Raw genomic sequence first — 25,020 nt, 5'->3', positions numbered from 1 at the left:
TAAAGACTTTGGAGCTTTTGAACAATAAAAGCAAACAAACTGTCTTGTTAGAACATGTCAGTTTATGGTGGAATAAAGAAACACCTATAATTTAGTTACTCTTTTTATATCGATAACTGGTGGCTTTAGGTAACTAGCTAAAGTGTACTGAGTTTAAAATGACTGTAAGTAACTCCTGAGGAAAATGAAGCATAACTTTTCCCCTTTTTTTAATCGAATTCTGCCGTTAAGCTTCATTTACAGCTTGATGAGTATTAAGAAGGATTATGATTTTTTTTCCTTAAAGTGAATTTATCAATGGATTTTTTTAAAATCAACATGCAATAACAGACATAAGGGTCTGATTCTTCAGTCACACATCTGGTGTTTACCCTACCAGAGCTTGAGTCTGTGCTAGAGACAGGACCAGGACCAGATCTGGCAGACAAGTGCTGCTCTGTATGTCTCTGCAGGGTTCATTTGGGAAAGAGGCTCATAGACCTGAATTGCCTGGGCTAGATCTTCTCAAATAACAACAGTCTGCAGATCCCCTAACTGAAATTTTGCCATTGACTCAGGATATCTAGAATCCTATCTAAAAGGCCTGACTTAAATCCTACTGCAGTTTTGAGTAATATTCTTAGTGAAAATCTGGATCCAATTCAAAGAGAAAATAGATTCCGGTTTCTGGCTGGATTTCAGTGGCACTGAGATAAATGTAAGGTAACTTAGCAGTAATCACAGAATCACGGAATCACAGAATCACTAAGGTTGGAAAAGACCTGTAAGATCATCAAATCCAACCATAAAAAAAAAAAAAAAACCACACCACCCACACCCACCCACAAAAAACCAAAACCACCCACAAACCACAAACCACACCACAACCCACACCAAAAAACCCACCCACAACACACAGCACCATGCCCATCAAGCCACATCCCACAATGCCACATCCACACGCTCCTTGAATACCTTCAGGGAGGGTGACTCTACCACCTCCCTGGGCAGTCTGTTCCAATGTTTCACTACTCTCTCAGTAAAGAACTTTTCCCTAATATCCAGCCTGAACCTCCCCTGGCGCAACTTGAGGCCATTTCCTCTTGTCCTGTCACTAGTCACTTGGGAGAAGAGACCAACACCCACCTCTCTGCAACCTCCTTTCAGGTAATTGTAGAGAGCGATGAGGTCTCCCCTCAGCCTCCTCTTCTCCAGACTGAACAACCCCAGTTCCCTCAGCCGCTCCTCATAAGACTTGTGTTCCAGACCCCTCACCAGCTTCGTCGCCCTTCTCTGGACACGCTCCAGCACCTCAACGTCCTTCTTGTAGTGAGGGGCCCAAAACTGAACACAGCATTCGAGGTGCAGCCTCACCAGCACGGAGTACAGAGGCATGATCACCTCCCTACTCCTGCTGGCCACACTATTTCTGATACAAGCCAGGATGCCATTGGCCTTCTTGGCCACCTGGGCACACTGCTGGCTCATATTCAGCCAGCTGTCAATCAACACCCCCAGGTCCTTTTCTGTGGGGGAGCTTTCCAGCCACTCATCCCCAAGCCTGTAGTGTTGCCTGGGGTTGTTGTGGCCAAAGCGTAGAACCCGGCACTTGGCCTTGTTCAACTTCATCCAATTGGCCTCGGCCCATGGATCCAGCCTGTCCAGATCCCTCTGCAGAGCCTTCCTACCCTCAAGCACATCAACACTCCCGCCCAACTTGGTGTCGTCTGCAAACTTGCTGAGGGTGCACTCTATCCCCTCATCCAGATCATCAATAAAGACATTAAACAAGACCGGCCCCAAAACTGAGCCCTGGGGGACTCCACTTGTGACCAGCCACCAGCTGGATTTCACCCCATTCACCACAACTCTCTGGGCTCGGCCATCCAGCCAGTTTTTAACCCAGCGAAGAGTGTACCTGTCTAAACCACGAGTCGCCAGCTTCTCTAGGAGAATACTGTGGGAGACAGTGTCAAAGGCTTTACTGAAGTCCGGATAGACAACATCAACAGCCTTCCCCTCATCTGCTAGGCAGGTCACCTGGTCATAGAAAGAGATCAGGTTGGTCAAGCAGGACCTGCCTTTCGTGAACCCGTGCTGGCTGGGCCTGATCCCTTGGTTATCCTGCATGTGTCCCGTGAGCACCCTCAAGATGAGCCTCTCCATAATCTTCCCCGGCACCGAGGTCAGGCTGACAGGCCTGTAGTTCCCCGGATCTTCCTTCCGACCCTTCTTGTAGATGGGCATCACATTAGCAATCTTCCAGTCGTCCAGGACCTCCCCCGTTAACCAGGACTGTTGATAAATGATGGAGAGTGGTTTGGCAAGCTCCTCTGCCAGCTCCCTCAGCACCCTTGGGTGGATGCCATCAGGCCCCATAGACTTGTGAGTGTCCAGGTGGCATAGCAGGTCGTTAACTGCTTCCCCCTGGATCATGGGGAGCCTATTTTGCTCTCCATCCCTGTCATCCAGCTCAGGGAGACGGATACCCTGAGGATACCTGGTCTGACTATTAAAGACTGAGGCAAAGAAGGCATTAAGTACCTCAGCCTTTTCCTCATCCTTCGTGACAATGTTCCCCGTGGCATCCAGTAAAGGATGGAGATTCTCCTTGACTCTTTTTTTGTTGTTAATGTATTTATAGAAGCATTTTTGTTGTCCCTCACGACCATGGCCAGGTTGAGCTCTATCTGGGCTTTTGCCTTTCTAATTCCCTCCCTGCATGACCTAACGAGGTCCTTGTATTCTTCTTCACTTGCCTGCCCCTTCTTCCAGAGGTGGTAAATTCTCTTTTTTTCCCCGAGCCTCAGCAAAAGCTCCTTGTTCAGCCAGGCCGGTCGTCTTCCCCGCCGGCTCTTCTTACGGCACATGGGGACTGCCTGCTCCTGCGCCTTCAAGATTTCCTTCTTGAAGAAGGTCCAGCCTTCCTGGGCCCCTTTGCCCTTCAGGACCCTCTCCCAAGGGACCCTCTCAACTAGTGTCCTGAACAGGCCAAAGTCTGCCATACTGTATCATTTGATTTACATTCATATCAGAATGCTCCTAATCTGGCACTTAGTATCCTGATACCAGAACTAAAGATCAGTAAACATTTTTAAGAAAACAGGTGCTATAAGACCAGGAATGTTAAATTCCCATGTGACAGAGCAATAGGAACATACTACAGACTATGTGAGCAGAGAGAAAGGGAAGTTACTTCCTTGAGATAATCTCAGCAGCCACCTAAATAATAAAAATAGCGATGACTGTTTATCAAACTACTGGTAGTATGACACTTACTGCAATAACATATTTGTCATCCAGTAACTTAGTTAAATTCAACTCTCAGAAGAAGAGTAGAGCAGGACCCTGATCTATGTTAGCTAAAAACCACAAAATGCAATAAAAGATGTTCAGTTCAAGAGTTAAATTAATTAGGAAGCAGTAAGCAATTGAAAAGCAGTGAGAATTTTTATTCACTTTTTCAGAACTGAGTGAGTATAATTTCGTTTATCTTGAGTTCCTTTATGTAGTCTGCTGCTACAAGCAAATACCCTGTCCTTACTACCTCCCCACACTGCCTGAAGCTCATGGAAGCTGTGTATCAAATTCCCCCAAAACACTTCTGGCATTTTAACTTCATTTGTATCTATTAGTCTTTAACTACATAGCACATGCAAGCATTACCAGAGTTCAGATTAGTTACTGTTTGCTACTTGATCTCAATTAGCACTCAAAAATCTTGTTTGTCAAGAGGCTACGCTCCTGTTCAGCTCATGTTTTTCCACAAAACTGGATGATGCTACCCCAATCATAATTGTTCTAATGCAATTGTTTTTGACTACATAACAAATGTCCTAAAATAGAATATTTTCTCTCAAAGAGCAACAACAACAAAAAAGATAATTTACCTAACAAACAAGATTAAATTCTTCATCTAGACAGAATGCATATTTGAACTTTCTTGACATTGCTATCAAACTTTGCATCATCAATAGTATGTAAGGTGGTAGTAAACTGTAGCTTGATTTCAATAATAAAAAAATCAAGTATGCATTTTGGCAACCTAGTGATAGTTGTGTTTACACCAACTCTTCTAGTTTAGAATTTAATATGACTTTAGGCATGTTACAGTTGGACCTTGTAGGTCTGGTACTCAAAACTTAAAACTGCCCTGGCTACATATCTAATATGCAGATGTGAGCTTAAGTTGTGTGTCTGTTTACCATTATCACACATGCAAATAGACAACTACCTTGTTGGCCATTCACACCTGCTAATACCCCATGCGCACACACAAACATGGTAATTTCACATGCAGATTATAAGCACTGTTGCATGTCTTGAAGACCGAAAAATCCCATGTAGTAGTAATACCACTGTGGTATTTGTACTAAAATGGTTTTACCTTATTATGTGTAATCCTGTTCTTGTTCAGCCATTTACATTTTTCTGGACTCCATGTTTACGTGGACACATCTAGTTTTTTGAAAGAAGCTATTGCACAAAATATCGCATTTATTGCACTAGTCTATTAGCTGGAGTAACATCACTAAACACATTCCTGTTACACAGAATTCATACCAAGCAAGTGAAAATATGCTATGTGCAACCTTTTTATTTTTTTTTTTTAATTTTCATGTTATGGAGTCCTATTCTTCATAGAGAATATGTAGGTGGAAACATCTATTAATTTAACCAGTTTTAATCAGTCAGTTGCAGCCACTTGTAAAATCATACCATCAATGTTAACTTCAGTGAATTAAATTATCATTCTTCTATCCATTTTATAAAGGTGGAGTAAAGGGACTACTTATTGGTTTTCTAAAAAAAGCAGTAAATTGTATTTTCTTATGCTGTAATTTGCAGGTGCAGTAAGTCAATGGTATAATGACATTGTAAAATTTACATCAATAGATGACTTATCCTGGAGACCATATACCTTACCGTCTATTATTTTGATCATGTTTCTTTTACTACTCTTTCCCCAGAAACTCAGCAGAGAATAATACAAAACAGATAGTCTTCTCAAACTTGTCCTACTCCTATGCCTCAAACTTTAGAAATGATAACGCAAACTGACTTGTTCGCAGAACAATTTACTGGGAAAGGCTGATAATTCTGTATAATATTACCTTAAGTCTAGGTGAAAAGAATGACAGAACAAAATATGTTCTGCTATTAATAAATTAGGGTCTATGCTGTATAGTGCCTCGCCTGACCTGACCTGATGCCACGAGCATAATAAGTAAAAATCATAATTTTAAAAATCCCTCCCATTTTGCAAGCATGTAGCTGACAAAAATGGCAGGTGTGGGATTAGTATAACCATTTCAGGTCTATTCTAGGCAATAAACCCAGGGTCAGGTATTTCTTCAAGTCTATAAATAAATAGTTCATGTTGCTGGTTGTCTAATTAGCTCAATGGAAAATAGATCAAATTTGTTGTGGTAGCAGGGCCAGAAGGTGATAAATGACAAGGAAAATTTGAATGTTACTTTATATTGCAGCAACAATTTTTCTGATATAATTCTGAATGTGGAAACGTTGCTTTTTTATGTGTGTGATGTTAACAGGGGAATAGGGAGAAATACCGGATCAGCATTTTTTTTCAACTCAAAAGTCCTCTATTTCATCACAAACGTAATGGTATGAGCAGAAACAAGACCTGTTTATCCACATTTGCCTGGCAATTTAATTTGGAGGGCTCTTTATGTGCAGGAGCACTGTGTACAGTCCCCTTACCACATTCAGTTGATGATGACTGAGTTCCAATTGCAAGTTATTGAAGAGTTAATGATGCAAAAATGAGTACAGAGTAAGAGAACTAAGGGTTTCCAGCTCAGTGTACATAAGCCGGCGACACCTACCAGGTAGTAATGGTTTCCTTTTGTAACCCTCTGGGGACAGGCCCAAAGACCTAGAAATAAAGGGGTTTCTTTTGACCGGTTCACATCCTCTGTGCCGTCTTGTCCTTTTTTGAGCGGGAAGTTAGCACATGTCAGCAAACAGTGGAACTTGGCTTTGCTCTTATCTTCAAACAAAGTTTTTTAGGTAAGCTGTAACAGCATAAGTATCAAACCTGTGTAAATCCAGCAGGTCTCACATCAGCCTTCAACGTGGAAGTGTGCAGGTTTCCCTAGCACAAGGTAGTAAACCTTAAAAATGTGTGGTTGGTTCGAGCTCACATCTTTACTTGATTAATCTAGAGTCATGGTGTAACAGTTCTCAATGGCAAATTATTAGTCTGGGAAGTTTGATTGTTGCTTAATTCTGATTGTGCATTTTCATGCTATACAAAAGCACAGACATCTTTTCTCTGTAGCTCTCATTTCCTCAGACACTTAAAATTAAGGAAATCCAAAGGAATAATGACACTGTAAATTTAAATATGTTCTATGGCTTGTGATTAGTTTTGAATAGGAAAAATAGTAACACTTTCCCTCACATGAGGGAATGTTCTACCTGGTAGCTGTGCTTCCTGTGGCAGCACTTGAGAAGCACCCGACCGCTGTGGGAAGCACGGAGTGCCCTCGCCTGCATTAGGAAATCGTCCTGTTAACCACACAGCGCAGGAGCCACGGGACCTTTGCAAAGGAGGGACATGTGATTACTACTCCCATTTATGCTGGTACACGAAGGTGTAGGTTTTCTGTGTTTCAGTAGACAACCTAGCTGTGAGCCAAGACCATCTATCTTCATCTGTCTTGCATGAGCTTGAAATTTTTTTTTTTTTTTTGCAGACTAACTCTTACTCTTTAGAAAGTTTCACCTTTTTTGTTGTAATTACTGTAATAAAATATTTTCCATGCCACTCTAGTCAGGCCCCAGCTCATTCAAAACATATTCTTTACATACCATTTAACAGTTACAAATATGTAGAGCTTTAGATGGGACTGATAACATTTTCTTCATTCTCTGGATTCTTTTGTCCTGGTGTTTCATTTAGACTGTTCCCAGTGAGTTACAAAATGTAGATCTGACTGTTCCCTTTCCATTAGTTCACGTTTGCTTTGAGTCCTTTTCAGCTTGTAATATTTATGGGTATGATCTATTACAGGTATGCAAGATGATCAAGCCCTGGGCTAATCTGATCTAGCCCTATGTGATTCCACATTTCCTGTGTCTTTCGGGAAGTTTTCATGCATTACTATTACGCCCACTGTCTGAATCTCTCATCTGTCGATACAGCCAGTACTTCCTTACCCCACATAGAATGCTGTTAAGTAAAAACTGCACTGATTATTGTAATATATTCAAATACCATGATGGGAAGAGCCATAAAAGCATCAAAATAGAACCTGCAGTTCATTTTATTTTATGGACTCTGAAGAATGAAATAATAAAGTCATCATTTTTATTTAAAGACTGTATATGAATGTTGCAATGCTCTGTGTGAGTTAGCTGCCATTCTTCATGCAGTTTAGCTTGACTGAACCTGCAATGAGAAGTAGTGTCACTGTTGATAAGAACACTCTGGTTTTTCCATGCAACACTAGGGCACAACTACCTCCCACTAATTTTCCATTAGCGTTACTGGGAGCTGTTGGTGTGCAAATAGTGCAGGCTTGAGTCTTTATGGAGTTTGTGTATGGAAATTGGAAACCGGATACAGAAATCAAATCTGTATTAGCACTGATTAATCATAAATAGCAAATGTTTTCTTATCAACCTACAATTATTTTTCAGCTCCAATCCAAATATCCTCTAATAAATAAATAGGACTGGACAATCCTAAGGATTAAGTAACCTCTGACAATATACTTCCGAATGCTAATCCTAACACTTCACTGGATAGCCTTTGTATATGCCTTGTTTGTGAAGTTTTCAAATCAAGTTAAATCAAAGTCAAAGTTGAGTATGTCAGTTTTGTGAGATTACACTATTTTGCAGGGGGTCATGGAATCCTTTTCAAAAAGAAACTACACCTTATATTGTTGAGCTATTTTGCAAAAGTGTGAATGGGGTGGGCCAGGAAGACAGTGGCAGCTGACAAAAGAAAAAGATAGCAAAAGGAAAACCAACCATGCCACAGAGGACATAAACTGCCCCACAGACTGCATGGTATCCCACCTGGCTTCCCTTCTCTGCCACTGAATGTTTCCTTTTGAAGCCTTTTCTCCCTGTAGCTTCTCCCGCATCATAAAGCATCCTCTTCCTCACTTCCTAACAGGGTTCTTCAGGTAGTAGCCTCAGGACAGCATGCCAAATCCCCTCTTCCCCTCTGTGCTACACTCACTGAGTAGCCTTTTGTTTTCTTCTGCCAGAACACGGTTGTGTTTGGTGGGGTGTTTTCTCTTTTCTGACATGATGAGGGTCCTGTGACCCTCACCCACATTCAGATACAATGACTAATCCACCTGGAAACACCTTTACATTCCCGTACCTCATCACTGTCCCGTAGAGCAAGGAGCACCATCTCCCAGTAATTACTCTGCACATGGTTCTGATAGGTCTGGAGAAGGGAATCTAGTGGACTCAAAAGGGCTTCCTAACCACGGAGAACTGGGTTTTGATCAGATTCTTTGGCTGAGAAAGGTGATGGGTGTACCAGCAGTGAGATCCACCATGTGCCTCTAGATGCATATTGTGTGACTGGTCCACCTGTTTCAAAACTGGCCTTGAAATACCTATTTCACAAGTCCTTAACTTCTGTATCATTGCTGATTGATGCAGAAGTTCTTCCTCTGCAAGTGCCAACTGTACTTGCCCTTCTGGGAGAAGAGTGTAGTTATGTGTGACCTATGCTCAGGTCAGAAATGTGTTTGTGCCATGAAAACAGTCCATATAGTAACTGATTCTTCAGTGAGTTCCATTTCTGTTGCTTTGTATCTTTTGTATATGTATATGCATACATTTGGTTTACAAAAGACTGTGGAGCACATATTGCCCTCATTTATCAATATATGTTAGGAAAAAAAAGAGCAGAAAGGATCTTCTGGTCTAGAGAGTGGCTCTCATGGCTGGCCATGTCTTCTCCATGGTAGACTGGGAGGGCTAAAGCAATTGAAACCTCTCCCTGCTAACACTGAGCTTGTATTGATGTCTTTTACATCTGATCATGTCCAACCCCTCCAACACAGCCCCACTCACAAACTGTTCACTCTAGCTTTCACAGCTCTTTAGGTTCCCTACTTCTGTATTCTTAGTAGAACTTTGCTCCAAAATCTTGTTGCTCTGATACTTCAACAATTTTAGGTGAGATTTCGAGATTTTGAGAGTCAAGGTCAGTTTAGATTCACTTGTTATCCTGCAGACAGTTCTTTACCCTCCACTTGTTTACAGGGACTGAAGATGCTATCAGAAGTAAAACATTGCTGTGAGGTGTGGACTGAGAATTGCAGCACCAGTGCTGGGTTTTCCCAAGTTCTTCATCTCCTCACTGATGCAGATCTTTATGTAGGTTTTGTATTGTGAATTGCAGAAGTCGCAATGACACTTGAGCTGTCTATTTGCATGGAGGGAAGTTTTTCCCACTAGCTGGTATGGGTAACTTTTCTCAGACAAATTCATTTCAAATAAAATGCAATTTTAATTAGGATCTTACAAAACAAATGGAAGTTTTGCCCCAGTAAAAAATGAGGCAGAGACTTGCATTAATCATAATCTTCTAACTAAACTCAAGCAGGGATATTAGTTCAAATATTGACGTTAGTGACTCTAATTTCTGAGTTAGGAGATCATTCTTAACAGATTAATCTATTTCGTATTGTTTATTCCTACATATCACAAGGCCAAAGCAGGAGTGAGGAGGGATACAGACACTCAATAAAAAGCTGTCATTCATATCTCATATTAAAATCACATCTAGGTAGAAGACAAATGTGATTTAGTTTTCTGTACAATGAAAGTAATTTTTATTGAACACTTACTTGTTTGAGGGTGAAAAGGATAATTATAAGACACCTTATCACAACAAAAACAATTCATATATATTTGATTACCCCTTTGAATTAGCCGTGTAGCCTTATTTCCAAACAAATAGCACAATAGGGAGAGAGAGAAAAAGATACAAATAAAAGGAAAGGAAAAGGAAAAGGAAAAGGAAAAGGAAAAGGAAAAGGAAAAGGGAAAGGGAAAGGGAAAGGGAAAGGGAAAGGGAAAGAGAGAGAAAAGGGAGAAAGGAGAGAGAAAGGAAAAGGGAGAGAGAAAGAAAGAATGAAAGAAAGATAAATAAATAAATAAATAGATAAATAGGAAGAATGAAAAAATTAAGATGGGGGGGAATCTCTGTGATTTTATGTTATTTGTTAAAGAGATCTCTATAGTCCAGCTGAGGCAATATAAGAACAGGGCTTTTTTATGATAAAGCATTGTGACTATTATATGTTCAAATCATCACTGAAAGATTATTTCAATTACAGTACATTGCATGGCTAATAACAAATTATCACCTACTTGTTACACCTAATCATAAAAGTATGGTTAGGGAGAAATGCTGGAGGAAGAAAGGTGTGTTTTTATGATTGTGTCTCAGATTCATAAGAAAACTTACATTAGTTTTATATTCAGGAGAAATAACATGTTCAAAAATACTGTCCAAACGAAATAATTTGAAAGACAACCCATGTTTTAAAGTTATTACACAAGAAGTTAATTTTAAATTTTAAAAGTAAGAGTATGATTTCTAAAATAACCAAGATGTAAAAGTTAAAAGTAATGTGGGGAGAACATGTCTGAAATAATCTCTCAGTCCTGAGTATAATGAAAGAACATCAATTTCAATTCAGAAGAACTGGAGTTAGTTTTTTACTATAACCAAAAGACAGTGGAGTATTGTTCAGCATTTTCTTTTCCTCGAGTTCTTCAGTCTTGTTTTGTTTTCTCTGAAAAATGCACACAAGAATGAGATGCACATGCAAAATGTATTATTCAATGTGCAGCGGAACCATCCAACTACCTAACTTAAAGTTTCTCATGTTTTACTAGTTCCTTTACTGAATATAGTCCATCTTGATTGCTTGATTGAGCTAGAGAACGCAATACTGGATACTCTTGGTATTATAAAATATATAGTATTAGTCAACTGATTGCAATAAAAACAAAGGGAAATGGGAAGACTCCCTGCCTGCCCTATCTTGGGCTTTTTTGGTGCAACAGAGTTTATATTCCCCCTGTGTTTTTCCACTTTCCTTATATGAAATGAACAGCTGTAATTGAAAAGCAAGAAGCTCCGTGGTTTATAGAAATAGGTGTTGTTAAGAGCCTTAGCCATCTAATTTTCTTCCTATTGCAGGGCAGGCTTCCTATTGTCTGTCCTTTAGAGCTAATTTCTTTTCTGATCAAAAGGCCCACATCATTGAAAAGGTAGTAATGACTATTCATTTGGTTGAAACCTCCATTCTGCAGCCTGCAAAGCTTTATTTAGAAACTGCTATTTCTTTCTAAAAGGAAAACCTCATTTGTGTTCTCTATAATGTCAATTAAAGTAGAATATATTTTAATTATTTATCCTGGAGAGAAACCTTTCAGGGTCTCAATTTGCTGTGCCAGTGATACAGGCTGTAGTTTGAAACAATATGTGCCTTCAAAATTGTATGTCAGAGAGTAGGAATAAGGTGTGTTTTGATTTTAATTTGCCACTAATGAATAGTTTATTTGCAGCTAATTAGCAAGTTAGAGTTTTACAATTAATGTCTGATTTCTAATCTAACTCATAAAGAGGAGCCTAGCCATCATTACCAGCAAATAAGGTGGGTTACTGGATCTCTATGGAAAACGTTGTAGGAAAGATTCACGAAGTTTTAAATGGGCAAAACAGAGATGACTGGGGTGGGTTTCTCCTGAAGAAGGAGTGCCGCGACGTCTCGGTTGCCACCCGCGCCTGGGAAAGAGTCATTAAAGCACCGCAACAAGTAACCGGGGGGGACAGGCGGGTTCCCGGCACGGGGAGGCCCTCGTCCCGCGGCAGCTGCTGCGGGCGGCTTGAAGCGAGGGCCCGGGACGCGGGGGACAGGGCTTCCCTTTTGGGGGGCTCCGCTGCCCCACGCGAACACGCGTTCCGCGCGCGCAGGCGGTGCCCGCGGCAGCCGCGTCCCTCCGGCAGCAGCGCGCTGTGGGCAGGGCTGCTCCCGCTCGCGCCCCCTCTCCACGCGTGTCCCCGCGCCACGCTTCGGCGTGGGGGGCTCCTTGCACCCCAGTGCCGTCCCGCCCGGGGCCGTGTGAAGGCCACCGCGCACGCAGGGCTGCTCCTCCTGGAAGCCCTCGCCTCCGGGGGGCCGGGGGGCCCCGCCGCCGCCGGGAGCTCCGGGGAGACGGAGAAACGAGGGCGCTCGGAAACGCCCGGTGCGGTGTCCTCCGCTGCGCAGGGGCAGGAAGGATAAACCGGGCGGAGCTGAGACGTTAGAATGACAGAATCGTGGGATCATTTAGGCTGGAAAAGACCCTAAAGATCATCGAGTCCAACCGTAAACCTGGCTCTGCCAAGGCCACCACACCGTGTCCCTAAGCGCCCCATCCACACCTCTTTTAAACACCTCCAGGGACGGTGACTCCACCGCCTCCCTGGGCAGCCCGTTCCAGCGCTTGGTGACTCTTTCGGGGGTGCTGTGCAGTTGGTACTGTAACAGCGGAGGGAAGTTGCAGAAAGTTCTGGTTACTGGCTCGTCTCTTGGGAAAGATTCCTGCCGGGCTCGGCACAGGCTGCCCCGCAGCAGCCGCCGCCGGTGCAGGGGGCAGCCGGGGTCTCCGTAGCATCACTTTTCGTGCTCGTTTTTTCCTCGCTGTTTTTGCGTGAAAACACATGAGCTAAGCCTGTCGTTTCCTCGGGGCTCCGCAGCGAGCCCTGGCGAGTTGTCCTGTGCTGGTGGTCCTCTCCACAACTCTGTTAATTGGTAACTCGGAGATGGAGAGAGTCCTTATTAGCGATGCCCCCCCGCACCCCTCCGCTCCCGCTGAAGCCAACCCCATGAGGCGATTGCCAGGAGGAGCTGTTTGTCAAAGGCTAATAAACAAATTCCTCGCGAACACCTGAATGAACGAGGGCCAGGAACAACCCAATTAAGAAACGGAGCTACTGGTTGTTTTTTGTGGCGGTGGAAACAATCCGGGCTCGAAAAGGGTCTATTCAGCGGGCGCCCCAAGAGGTCTGTTTGCAGCCCGCTATTGTTGTCAGAAGCCAAATAAAAGTTCAGCTGGGGGGGGGGGTGGGGGTGTGATTAAAAACAACATTCGCTGCTGCCTCCTAAATGCACTGGGAGGCTCGGTTCAAAGGAATCGATCTGTACCCAAACGACGCTGCCCGGGTTTTTACCCACGCACTTAAGATTTTTGTTCTATTTTTACTATTTTTACTGATGTCGTCTAAAGCACCCCTTGCTTTCGCGTATACGTAAGCAGCAGGGACAACTGTAGCCTCTAGTGCAGCATCGATATCCATGCGGCGAGGTGCTGTGGAAGTCACAGAAAGGAGTTGGAGCTCGTTTGTCGGAACTAATGATTTGTCCTCCCTCTCGCTGGGCTGGAAGGTCGGTCCACCCATGTCAGCCCCGCAGTGAGGCGGGCAGCCTCGCAGGCAATCTCAAGCTGTATTTTTTTGACGTGACACTGTTAGATGGGGAATAAAAAATCTCTTAACGACCTTGGGCTGCAGAACCAGCCTGAAATGATCCATTTAGCAGCCACGTTACCACGCTGGAAATTTCTGGGGGAGGACGTGGATTCGAGCCTAAAACAGGGATCAAACAGAAAAGCACGTGAACTTTTATCTTAAGCATCGCTAAAAGCCTGGACATTTTCGGAGGATCATCCTGGCGAGGGTCAGCAGGGTCCGAACGAAAGGGGCGCTCAGCGCCCTTGTCTGGGCAAGTTTCGAGGACAAGCCCTCGCTGATCTCGGTCGGAAGTTAGGCTGGGGACCAGGGGGGATGTTTTAATAACAGAATTAAACGGGGCCGGTTTGGTGCATAGCGTTATTCTTTAAAAGCCAGCCGTCCTCCCTGACACGGTTCCAAGATTCCCCCAAGCTCTTCTGGAGCTGCAATTAACATATATTAACGGCTATCGCTTATTAAGCAGGGATTGCGTAAGAAGCAGACGGTCCCTTTCAAATATGCCTTTTCAACCGTGGGGTTTCTCTCGCGTTCAAGTTGGATCGTGCTGTAAACTGGTTTCGCCTTACGCTCCTTTGTCACCCAAAAGAAAAAAAAAATAAAAAATGTGTGTTTCTCTGCCTTTGACAACTGTGACAACTGTATTTACACGACCCCAAGTGTTCCCCGACCCCCACCTGACAGACGGGGCTCTCCGGCCCCGGACGGCTTCTCCCCGAGTCCCAGCCGCCGCCGGGGAGTGAATTTAAGAAAATGGCCCCAGGCATGAGGCTCCCCCCCCCGCCCCGTTTATTGCGCTGGCTGGGTCCTCTCCTGCTTTCTGTCCCTTGCCTACTTCAGGGCAGCTCCGCAGGCTCCGTCCCCTTTCCCGGCGTTCGGGACGGGCAGGACCGAGGAGCAGGGGGAGGCTTCGGTTCGCTTGTGGCTGCCAAGGGGGTGGTGGGGTTGGACCTTTTAAAGCGCTCTGCAGGTAACTTTCGGGAGCAGCAGTTGGTACAGCGGGGCTTGCCCCGCTTCCTCCTCTCCCCCACCCCGCCTCCCCGGCGATTTGTAGTTTTCAGACCGGAGGGAGAAGGAGCTGCTTCCACTCCCTGCGGCCCCGCTTGCGTTTGCGGGAGGGGTGGGATGCCAGCGCCGGAGGTAGCTCCAAGCCTCCCTTCCCGGCCCCGTGCTTCACTTCCCACCCTCTCGACCCGCATCAGCGGGCCCTTCCCCAGCCGCAGCCCCGGTCCCTCCAGGGGGGCACCGGCCGCAGGTGCCGCCCCGCCGCCGTGCAGCCGCGGGGCGGGCGGTGGGGAGGAGCCGCCCCGGCTGTGCTGCTGGCGGAGACCTGTGAGCGGCGACAGCGCCGGGCTGCCCCCGCGAGCTCCGCGCCCCGGTGCGCAGCGGCTGCGGGGCCGCGCCCGGGCGGGGGGCTCACCCGTCGGGCGGGGAAATACGGCTCCGAGGTAAAGCACCGCGACGAGCGCGGGACTCGGCCAGAGCCTGGGAGAGGAGCCGGCTTCTGGCTCTCCTCTGGGGTGCTCAGTCCGCCCAAGAAATCCTGCTGAGCTTCCGATGCGCACCCATCACTCACGCCGCGGCAGAAGGGTGCGAGCAGCGTGTCCCCTCTCACCTCTTCTTCTGGAAGTAGAAATCGGCCAAATTTTTAAGTATTTCTCAGAACATGTGCGGCGTGGAAACCCCAGTGCAGTGGCAGCATTACAGGGACCTGTGGAGTGTGGAAATACACGAATCTGTACTTACTTTTTTATTCAGTCAGGTTCAGTTCATCTACAAGGAGATTAGGGCTGTTTCAAGAGAAATGTTGTCTTGCTTTGAAATAATATGGATCTTAAAGTGTTAAATAGCGTGGCCTTTAGGAAAAAATGATGCAACTGGAGTCTCAAGCGGTGCAAAGACAAATCGAAAAACAAACTAAGAGTCTGAAGCTTAACGTTGTAATGTTTATTTAAACATCGAAAGAAACACCGTTCACAGGGCTTTCAGCATGTCCTCTAATCCATATACCGCCTCATTTTTCGGTGCGTGCAAGCGTGTTCAGTCCCTCCAACAAACTTCTATATAAAGTCATTTCAAAGAATTGTCAGGATATATATCAGTGCACGTTCCAGCCCAGCCTGGCACGACTTAAACCTCAACTGGAGCGGTCAAAATATTTGGAGGGGGTTGAGGTTAATCACAGCTGTCTGAAGCTTTTCCAAAAAAGTTGCAAAACTCACAAGCGAACGGCTCCCGAAGTGTGCTTTCTACTGTGGTACCGCCTGAAACACCTTCCGCTGTCACCCTGTCCTCTCGGGCTGCAAAATTTTGACTTCACCCAAGAACACACTAGCAGCAAAACAAACAGTAACAAAGACAAAATGCTGACTACACCCTAGCTCGTCGCAAGTGGGATTTATTTCCCCTTCGACTTTGTTCGACAGATGATTTTGTCAAAAAAGAAATCGGTACAAAACGAGTGACACCTTAAACTGCTGAATCACAGTAGTGCTCAGATCCAGTCCAACAAAAACCCCACCACGACACCGCGCTGTTTCCAGAGCACCGCCAGTGCCGGTTTAAGCGGGCTCGTTTGGCTCCCCCGGCCGCGGGGAGCGCTGAGGGGGCTGCGCGGTGCCGGGGAGAGCGGTCCCGTCCCCCGCCCTGCTGAAACCTCCCCGGCCCGGCCCGGCCCGGAGCCCCCTCCCCGGCGTCCGCAGCGCAGCGGGCTCGGGGCTGGCGGCACCGGCTTGGGCTGTGCCGCCGGGTCCAGCCTGGGGCTCGGCCCCGGGTGTCCTCTCCCCCGGTACCGATTACCGTCGTTATCCTCGCGGTCTTCTCTTTGGGACACCACCAACGGCTGCCAAGCCGAGGAAGCTGCGCCGCGAGCATCCCTCCTCGCCGGACCCCCCGGTACGGGACGTGATGCCCAGACACGTCCTTACCTCAAGCCCCCCCGACCCTCCCCTGCGCCCCACACGCCCCCGGGCCAGTTTGCTCAGGGCTGCACCGGCGGTGCTGCCCACCTCCTCCGGCACCGGGGCTCTCCCGGCGCGGCTCCGAGCAGACACCAGGCTCGGTTTGCCTCTCCTCCCCCAGCGCGCCCCGGCCGGGAGAACGGTCCGGCTTCCCCAGACGGAGCTGGACGCGGGGGGGGGGAGACGAGGAAGAGCAGGGACAGGGCAGCGCGCCCCGATCTCCCCCCCGACCCCGCAGAGGCAGGGCGAAGCAGGCTGGGCAGCTGTGCCCGCGGTGCTTCCAAAGAGCTGCCAGCCCTGTCCGTGCGGTTGTCCGTGCCTCTGGGAAGGGAAGGGAAGGAGGAAGGAAGGAAGGAAGGGAGAGAGAGAGGAAGAAAGGGAGGGAGGAAGGAAGGGAGGAAGGAAGGGAGGGAGGAAGGGAAGAAGGAAGGGAGGAAGGAACGGAAAGAGAAGCCAGTGATTGACAGCTCCAGTGAGCTCTGCTCCACTCACACCCCCTCCGCCAAAGTTTTCTTTCACACGGAGGGAACTTTGCTCTTGCCATGAAACTTGGGGGTTTTGCAAGCGCCATCCCCTCCCCCCCACTCTTTCTGGGGCAGCCCAGAGGGAAAACTCAAGTGGCAATGGGGTCGGCGTAGGTGGGGATGGCCGGGAGCGCCCTGCCGCCAGCTAGCCCGGCGCAGCTCGCATCCGCACCGCCGCCTCTCCCGGGCTGCGCCGGCCTGCTGCCGCGGGGCAGCCCGCCTCCCAGCGGGACGGACAGCTCGGCCGCCGTGCCCGGTGCCGGCAGGGCAGTGCGGGTTCTCCCCCAGGAGAGGGCTCGGAAGCGGAAGAGTTTGGCCCGTCCCCCCTCCTTCGTGCGCTCCGGGGGGGCGTCCGTGCAGCGCGGGCTCGCTCCGTCTCCGGGCAGCTTCCCCGGGCTTTGCACAGGGCTGTGCATCCACCCGGGAGCCCCAAATCTCTTCGTGGCAGGCAAACGCACGGCTCCCGCTTGCAGCGCAGCACCCCGCCCCGCCCCTCCTCCCCGCGCCACCGGAGAGCAGCCCCGGCCCTCCCGGCGCCAGGGCCCGCTCCTTCCCCGGCGGCGCGGCCGGCAGCTGCGGGAGCCCCCCGGCCTCTCTGCGCCGCGCAGCCCCGGCTCTCTGCCCCGTCCCGCCGCTCGGGCCGCCAGCTCAGAGCCGGGGGCAGGCGCAGGGCCCGGGGGTCGCGGCGCTCGGGGCGGCGGCGCGGGGGGTCCGGCACCGGTAGCCCCGAAAGGCCAACTTTTTGGCTCCCCCCAGCTGGTCAGCTACCGGCGTCGGGGCTGTCGGGAACCGCTCGCTGATTGGCTGCCGCCCTCTCATTTATAGCCCGTCAATCAAATACCCCCGGGACTGGTGTGCGCATCGCTTGGCGCTGCCCGCGGGAAGAGCTCCGCAGGCGCGGCCGCCGCCGCCGCAGCAGGAGCAACAGCAGCAGCAACACCAGCACCAGCAGCACCTCGAGCAGGAGCACCTCGGGGAGCGGCACCTCCGCCCACCAGGCAGAAAAACTTCCTCCTCCCGCAGCAGCCGCCCAGGCAGGTTCTTTCCCTTTCTTTTTTTTTTTATTTTTAAATTTTTTTAACTTCCTCTCCCTATTGGTGCCCGCCTGCCCGCCACCCTGGCGCACCTCTTGCCGGCTCCGGCCATGTACAGTATGCTGGAGACTGAGATCAAGACGCCGCAGGCCACACCGGGCAGCGCCGGGGGCAACCCCGCTCCGGGGAGCAACGGCAAAGGCGGCGGAGGCGGCGGGGCCAGCAACGGAGCGGGGGCCGGCTCGGACCAGGACCGGGTGAAGCGCCCCATGAACGCCTTCATGGTGTGGTCGCGGGGCCAGCGGAGGAAGATGGCCCAGGAGAACCCCAAGATGCACAACTCGGAGATCAGCAAGCGCCTCGGGGCCGACTGGAAGCTGCTGAGCGACGCCGAGAAGCGCCCCTTCATCGACGAGGCCAAGCGGCTGCGGGCCGTGCACATGAAGGAGTATCCGGATTACAAATACCGGCCCCGAAGGAAGACCAAGACCTTGCTGAAGAAGGACAAGTACTCGCTGCCCGGCAATCTGCTGGCCCCGGGCGGGGGCAACGCGGTGAGCAGCCCCGTCGGGGTGGGGCAGAGGATTGACACTTATGCCCACATGAACGGCTGGACCAACGGGGCTTACTCACTGATGCAAGACCAGCTGGGCTACAGCCAGCACCCGGGCATGAACAGCCCCCAGCTGCAGCAGATGCACCGCTACGACATGACGGGCCTGCAGTACAGCCCCATGATGTCCACGGCCCAGACCTACATGAACGCCGCCTCCACCTACAGCATGTCCCCCGCCGCCTACGGCCAGCAGCCCTCCACGGCCATGAGCCTGGGCTCCATGGGCTCGGTGGTGAAATCCGAGCCCAGCTCGCCGCCTCCTGCCATCACTTCCCACTCGCAGAGGGCCTGCCTGGGAGACCTGCGGGATATGATCAGCATGTACCTGCCCCCGGGGGGGGATGCCACAGACCCTTCCGCCCTGCAGGGCAGCAGGTTACACAGCGTCCACCAGCACTACCAGAGTGCCGGGACTGGCGTGAATGGTACCGTACCACTAACTCACATATAAACTTGCTGCTCCGGACGGCTCCCCGTCTTAATCCCTAACCCCACCACAGCTCCCTGACCACACCGGGACGTGCGGCAGTGTTGCTCGGCTTAGCAGACTTAATACTAACTTTGGAGAAATTTTAAAAAGGAAATCCGTTAGTTGTGTCCTTTTTTTTTTTTTGTACAAAAAAAGATTTGAGCCGGCTGTTATTTTAATAGATCACAACTCCTGCCTCCTAGAAGCCGCTGTGAGGTTTCTAAACCACGGCAACTTCTTTCCTGGTTTCTGCTAGGTTGGGCACTGTTTTATTTGCTTAAAGGTTTTTAAAACGTCTTGCATCTTCCAGTTTGATTTCTAGCGTTGCAATGACATAAAAAAAACGGCGGGCTTTTGTTTTTAAGCTCAGTTGTTCACATTATCGTTGTGGTTTCTTAAGTGTTTTGTTCTTCCCACGTTACCGAGCGTCACTTGGTTTCTATCCACAATCTGTAGCTTTCACGACTTTTTAACTTTAGGGTTTTGCTCCTTAAATAAAGGGGAGGTGGGAGAGAGCTGTGCGGGTCGCAAACGCATTTCTTTTATTTATAGTAAGTTGTGTGTCTTGGTTTATCTTAAGCTGTAAACTTATGTAAATTGGTTTGTGAATTTTACTGTGAACCATGTTTTGACATATCAGATGAAGAAACGTTTTAGTTTTGTTTACCGGATTTCTTCCCCCCCAAAAAAAAAAAAGTCATCGAAACACTCCTTCCCTCTCCCTGTCCCTAGTCCTCGTTTGCTTCCTTCTTCCAAACGAAGAGAGATCAATAAATTTTATATCAGGCACGACGGCAGTCTCCGGGCGCTTTGTGCGGGGTGGGCGCGCAGCCGGTCCCTCCGCGGCGGCGGGCAGCGCGCAGTGCGGGCAGCGCGCTCCTTCCCGGGGCTCCCCGCAGCAGCCGCGGAGCTGCCATCGCCTTTCGGCCGGGTTTCTGCGGCTGCCGCGCCGCGGTGTGTTTGGGGCGGGGGGCAGCCCTATTTCGAGCTGGTTTTCTTCTGAAGGAAAGCAGGAGCCGGGCCGGGAGAGCGGCGCTGCTGAAGCTGTTGCGCCCCGAGCCGCCGGCCACTTGTTGCCTCTCCGCCTGGCTCATCCCGACGGGGAGGGAAGGGGGTTACACGTGTGCGCCTCGGTTTTTTGGTTTTGTTTTTTTTTTTTTTTCTCTGGAAGATTTGCCTAGAAATCCGAGCTCGTCTGAAATATTTACAGAAGTAAAACCCGTTGGGGAACTCTTAATTAGACTCTATTAAAAATGAATGGTTACAGGAGTCCCCAGAGGAAATAAATAATTCAATCTTTTCAGCATGTTTGACGAGTGTGTTTTCAGTCTGGACAACTTTCCTTTCCTTTCCTTTCCTTTCCTTTTTTTTCCCCCTTTTTTTTTAGGGGTCTGCGTTATTCCTGGCTTGTGTTCCCGTGGGCACTGCGGAACTGCCCCGAGCTGCAGCCCCCGCGGAGCCCCGGGGCCGCCGGCCGAGCGGGAGACCGCTTATCCCTCCCTCTGCTCGGCGGCAAAAGGCGCGTTCCCGGGCGTGCCCTCGGCTCCTCCCGGCTTCGGGCGGCGGCCCGGCGGGGCCGTGGGCCGGCTCAGAGCCCGCCGGGTCCGGACGGCCGCTCCGCAGCCAGAGCGCCCTCGCAGCCGGTCAGGGCATCTCGCGGCGCAGCCCCCCCCGAGCCTCTGCTTTTCGCCCGCTTCGACCAACCTTTTCGCGATTTCTCTTGGTACGGAAGGAAGGGGAACGGGAGAATGCTTTTATTGTTTGGTTTGGCTGTGGTTACAGGGGCCTGCTCTGCTCGCCCCTTGCCAACAGCGGCTTCGGGGACACTTCGCGCCCCTCCGCTGCCCGCCTGCGGCGGCCGAGATCTGCCGGGGGCGGTGGGAGCCGCTTTCCTGCCCCGCTGCTTTCCACCCTCAGCCCCGGCCGGGCCGGGGGCCCCGCGCTGCCTCCCGGTCCCGCCGCGTAGATGCCCCGGCGGTGTGGATGCCCCGACGACGGCGCCTGCCTTGTTTTCTGCACGTCCGGGCTCGGTCAGGGCCTTCCTCCGGCTCTTTCAAGAGAAAAATCAATGTTCTGCAAACCACACCGCGAGTCTCCTTCCGTGGTGCGGGGTGCCTGGCTCCTGGCCACCCGGGGAAGGGGGAGTGCCGGGAGCAGCTGCTGCAGGTCCTCGACCCGGGGAGAGACCCCGGGCCACGCACGCTGCCCCCTGCACAGACAAGCCCCGGGGGCCATCCGCCTTCTGGTCCGTGCGGTAAGCCCCTGGCACCACACACGCTCCCTCTGCTCAGGAACAGCCGTGCCGGAATTGGCGGTATTCACTTTGCAAAGGAGAACCCGATGTGTTTAATACTCTCAGCTCAACTCCTTCCATAACATTTCTGGTGAAATCTGGCAACCGTGTGGCATTGCTTTCTCCTGTTTGCGCTGCTACCTTTCAGGTAGGAGCATGCCTGGTACTAGCTCTGTGAGGAGAGGCAGCCCCATAACCCGGAGCTCTGAGAGAAGGTGGTAAGACCAGTAGTGTTGGTACGGTACATGGAGATATGCAGGGGAGGCAGCAGCAGGTCCCATTTCATCCCAGCTGGGGGTCAAACTGGCCCTCAGTGCTCTCCTGAACAGGCAGTGCCAGGACAGCTCTGGGAGGGGAAGCGTGACCATCCTGTTCCCTAAAACAGGTCTTCCTCAGCCTTCCTAGACAGGCATGTGGTGCCAGCCTGACAAAAGTGAGGACTGCCGAGCAGGTGAGCTGCTGCCATCACTGGAGTTGTATTTGATAACTTCAGAGTTGACTTGCAGCTGCATTTTTATAAGTAGTTGTTCTCTTCATCTGAGTTCTCTGGAAGTGGATTCTGTGCCGTGAAAGGGGAGAAACACTGTTCTTCAAAGGTTTGCAGTATTTAAGTTCAAGTTATCCTCATTTGCCTTAAGTCAGGGCCTAAGGAGAGTTTGTGAGCAAGTCCCTGTGGGGTGACAGAGAGACGCCTCTGTATAAATTACCTTGTTCTCTCTGAAAACTCATCTTAGTGGATGCTTTTCCTGAGCTATTGATTTTGAGATGCCCAGGCAAAATCCTTCATGCAGTTTTCAGCTCCCTGGGGCTGAACTTTATCCTGAAGTTCATAAGTTGTGGGCAGAGCTTGTGGAAAGGGTTGTAAACAGGCACACACCACTGGATGGGGCAGAGACCCACTGCAAGCTGAAAGCAATGCACCAAGCCTTGTACATAAGTACAAGTACAGATACAGCCTCTTCTTCCCTGAACAGGAGTGCATATTCCATCATACCAACAGCAGAGAGGGAGACGTTGCCTGAAAGACAACTTTTTTCAAAGAGCACTGTTACATCCTTCGCTTGGACTCAAGAAATTTGCCTCAAGAACAAATGCAGAAACTTGTTCCTTTTAGAATTAAGGAAGGTATGTTTTATTTGTGCTGAACTTCATTTTTAAATTTTCAGTTTATTCTGGACATAGACATACATCCTGCATGCATTAAATCTAAATGCCTTTTGAGCAATGCCCATGTGGGATTTCATACTCCTGCATGTGTGGGAGGGATCAGAATCGAGCCACTAACATTCTCAGGGAGAGCAGGTGAAGTTACAAAGAGTTATGTACAAGACATGTTGGCTCTGTGGAAGATGTGCCTGCATAGGATCCTTTGCTCCAGAAATCCACAGCACTTTGCAAGATAAGGCTGTATCAGTGAAATGCTGAGTTGTTGCATGTGCAAAATCATTAGCAACTATTTGCACAGTTAAAAAAACTACAGCCTTATTCTAGGACATCTAGAATAGATGCAAGTGCATTCATTATCCCTAGAAAGACTGAACGTCGGCGTGGAGAGCTTAAGAATGTTAGCATTTCAGTGTAATGACAGTATTTAGGCTTTTGCATTAACACTTTTTTGAATGGAAGAGTGGAAGATCACACTTGGTGCTACTGTTAGCCTGTCAAAAAACAGCGTATTGGGTTACATGTTGATGGTTCCTCCTATACCAAAGAGCTGCAGAGTTAATTTATTTCAACAAAAATTGGTAAGTGAAAATATTTTAAATTAAAGTTTCGAGACGGTCTGTCTGGGGAGTAAATTCTCATAATTAGCAGAGGAATCTGATTGTGGGTATTTTAAGAATATTTTTTAAACCAAACGTTTTTGTATTTCTAATATTTTTTGCTATAAGAAGAGATTAATATTAAATTCAGTAAAAGGCATACAATTAGCATAAACACTTTATGAAAGCATTTATACATCAGTGCTTTCCCATATCAAACATGAGACTAAGAAAGTATACTTAGAAAGTATACTTTTCAGGAACATTAGAAAGATAGGAACTTGTCTAAGTATCTCCCGATGTTAATAGAAAGAATTATTTCATTGGAATGAATACAGCGGAAGAGATGAAGTTAAGTGATGCTCAGGACTGGAATGTTGCTGCTATTCCCAATGCCTGCGAAAGTATGAAGTTTGATGTGGCTTCTTTTCTACTTATATACACCTTTATCCTAGATTTATTGTAGTCAAGTCCAGTTAATTTACATGGTGCAGATTCAGACTATTTCTGCGGTAAACCTGGAGTGACAAAACACAAAACTCTTGAAGAGAAAGAGATAAAATTTGAATCCATTTCTTTTAAGATTTCTCAAGGAAGGAGTGGAGAGCTGTTACTGCAGATCTGTTTGCATGGGGTAGTTTAGTGGTTAATGCAGATTAGGTTTTCCAGAATAGTTTCCCATATGCTTCTCAATCGTGACTTTTTACTGATGCCACTGGATGCAACAATAATTGCAACACAGTGACTTATTTCACAACAGAATGTCCTCAGGATGAGGAATTAATTATTCTTTGCTGTGAATATCATTCACAGCCAATTTCTTTGTGTTGCTAGTCAGGTAAACAGGATTTCAGATTTGCCTCCTCTAAAGACATCCTCAGAAGCTCTTTATCCATTTTATACCTCAGTTTTCCTGTTTCTAAAACGAGATCTATACCTGCTTAGTGCAGCAGGGGAGGTTGTAATGCACGTGAGCAAGTGTGTATGTGTGAGCAAGAGAATGGGGGTGTGTCACAGTAAATCTATAAAGAGATGTATTTATACCTCCTCTGTGATTAAAAAAACTGTATGTATCACTTAAATGCTGTTTAAGTCAGCGTTATGCTCAGGATGCTCATCTTCATTGTTGTTGCTGAGTTCAATTATACCATATTTATGCCAGGTTACTTTTATTTGGTAATACATCAAATTAAGCTAAATCAGTCTGAGCATGATTTGGCCTGGTTTAAAAATGCTTATGCTAATGTAACTGAAGTCTCCGATTCCTGTCCACATGATGAAGCAGTTGTGGGCTTTTAACACATTACCGCCCCAGAGCTGTTTGCTCAGTTGATCTTCTGGAAATCACTACACCTTTTTCTGTGCTTTGGCCATCACATTTCACATGCTGGCGGACTGGTGCAAACTCACCCTGGCTGATGGGGAGAAGTGTGAAACATAAACTACTGCATAAACTGTGCTGCTTCCAAAGAAATGCAAAGTGAACCAGGTTCTCAGAGCCCCAAATGGCAATGTGTGTATTCCACGTGCACAGCAGCCCAGAGCTTGAAAAGAATCAGGCATAAGCGGGGAAGGGCCTAGAAATAAGGGGGAAATTAAGCAATGTTAAAAACTTGTGAGCTTCTCTCATTTATCTCTTCTGGGGCTTCTGATTGAGACTTCTGGCCTTGGTGAGCTTTTTTCTTTGTCTCCATGAAGAATATTATGCATCTTTTCTATACAGGCCATAGGAAATAGTATAGCAGTGATTGCACCAAGCCTTCAGGATTTCCACTTTGTACTAGACTCAGCTTATTCATTTCATGCATCATCATTCACAGCTTGCTGTGCTGATTTCAAAAATTCTATACATCT

General features: G+C 48.2%; 1 protein-coding gene across 1 annotated transcript; it reads left to right on the top strand.

Annotated features, from left to right (window-relative positions):
* Nucleotides 1-17,527: 17,527 nt before the first annotated feature.
* LOC132318168 (transcription factor SOX-3-like) lies at nt 17,528-19,092 on the top strand. The gene is made up of 2 exons (XM_059824521.1): nt 17,528-17,547; nt 18,099-19,092. The coding sequence occupies exon 2, from the start codon at nt 18,136-18,138 to the stop codon at nt 19,090-19,092; it is 957 nt and encodes a 318-aa protein (XP_059680504.1). The 5' UTR covers nt 17,528-17,547; nt 18,099-18,135.
* Nucleotides 19,093-25,020: the final 5,928 nt, after the last annotated feature.

This window comes from Gavia stellata, chromosome 14, assembly GCF_030936135.1.
Source record: "Gavia stellata isolate bGavSte3 chromosome 14, bGavSte3.hap2, whole genome shotgun sequence".
NCBI lineage: Eukaryota > Metazoa > Chordata > Aves > Gaviiformes > Gaviidae > Gavia > Gavia stellata.
This window is presented reverse-complemented; position numbering and strand designations above follow the sequence as displayed.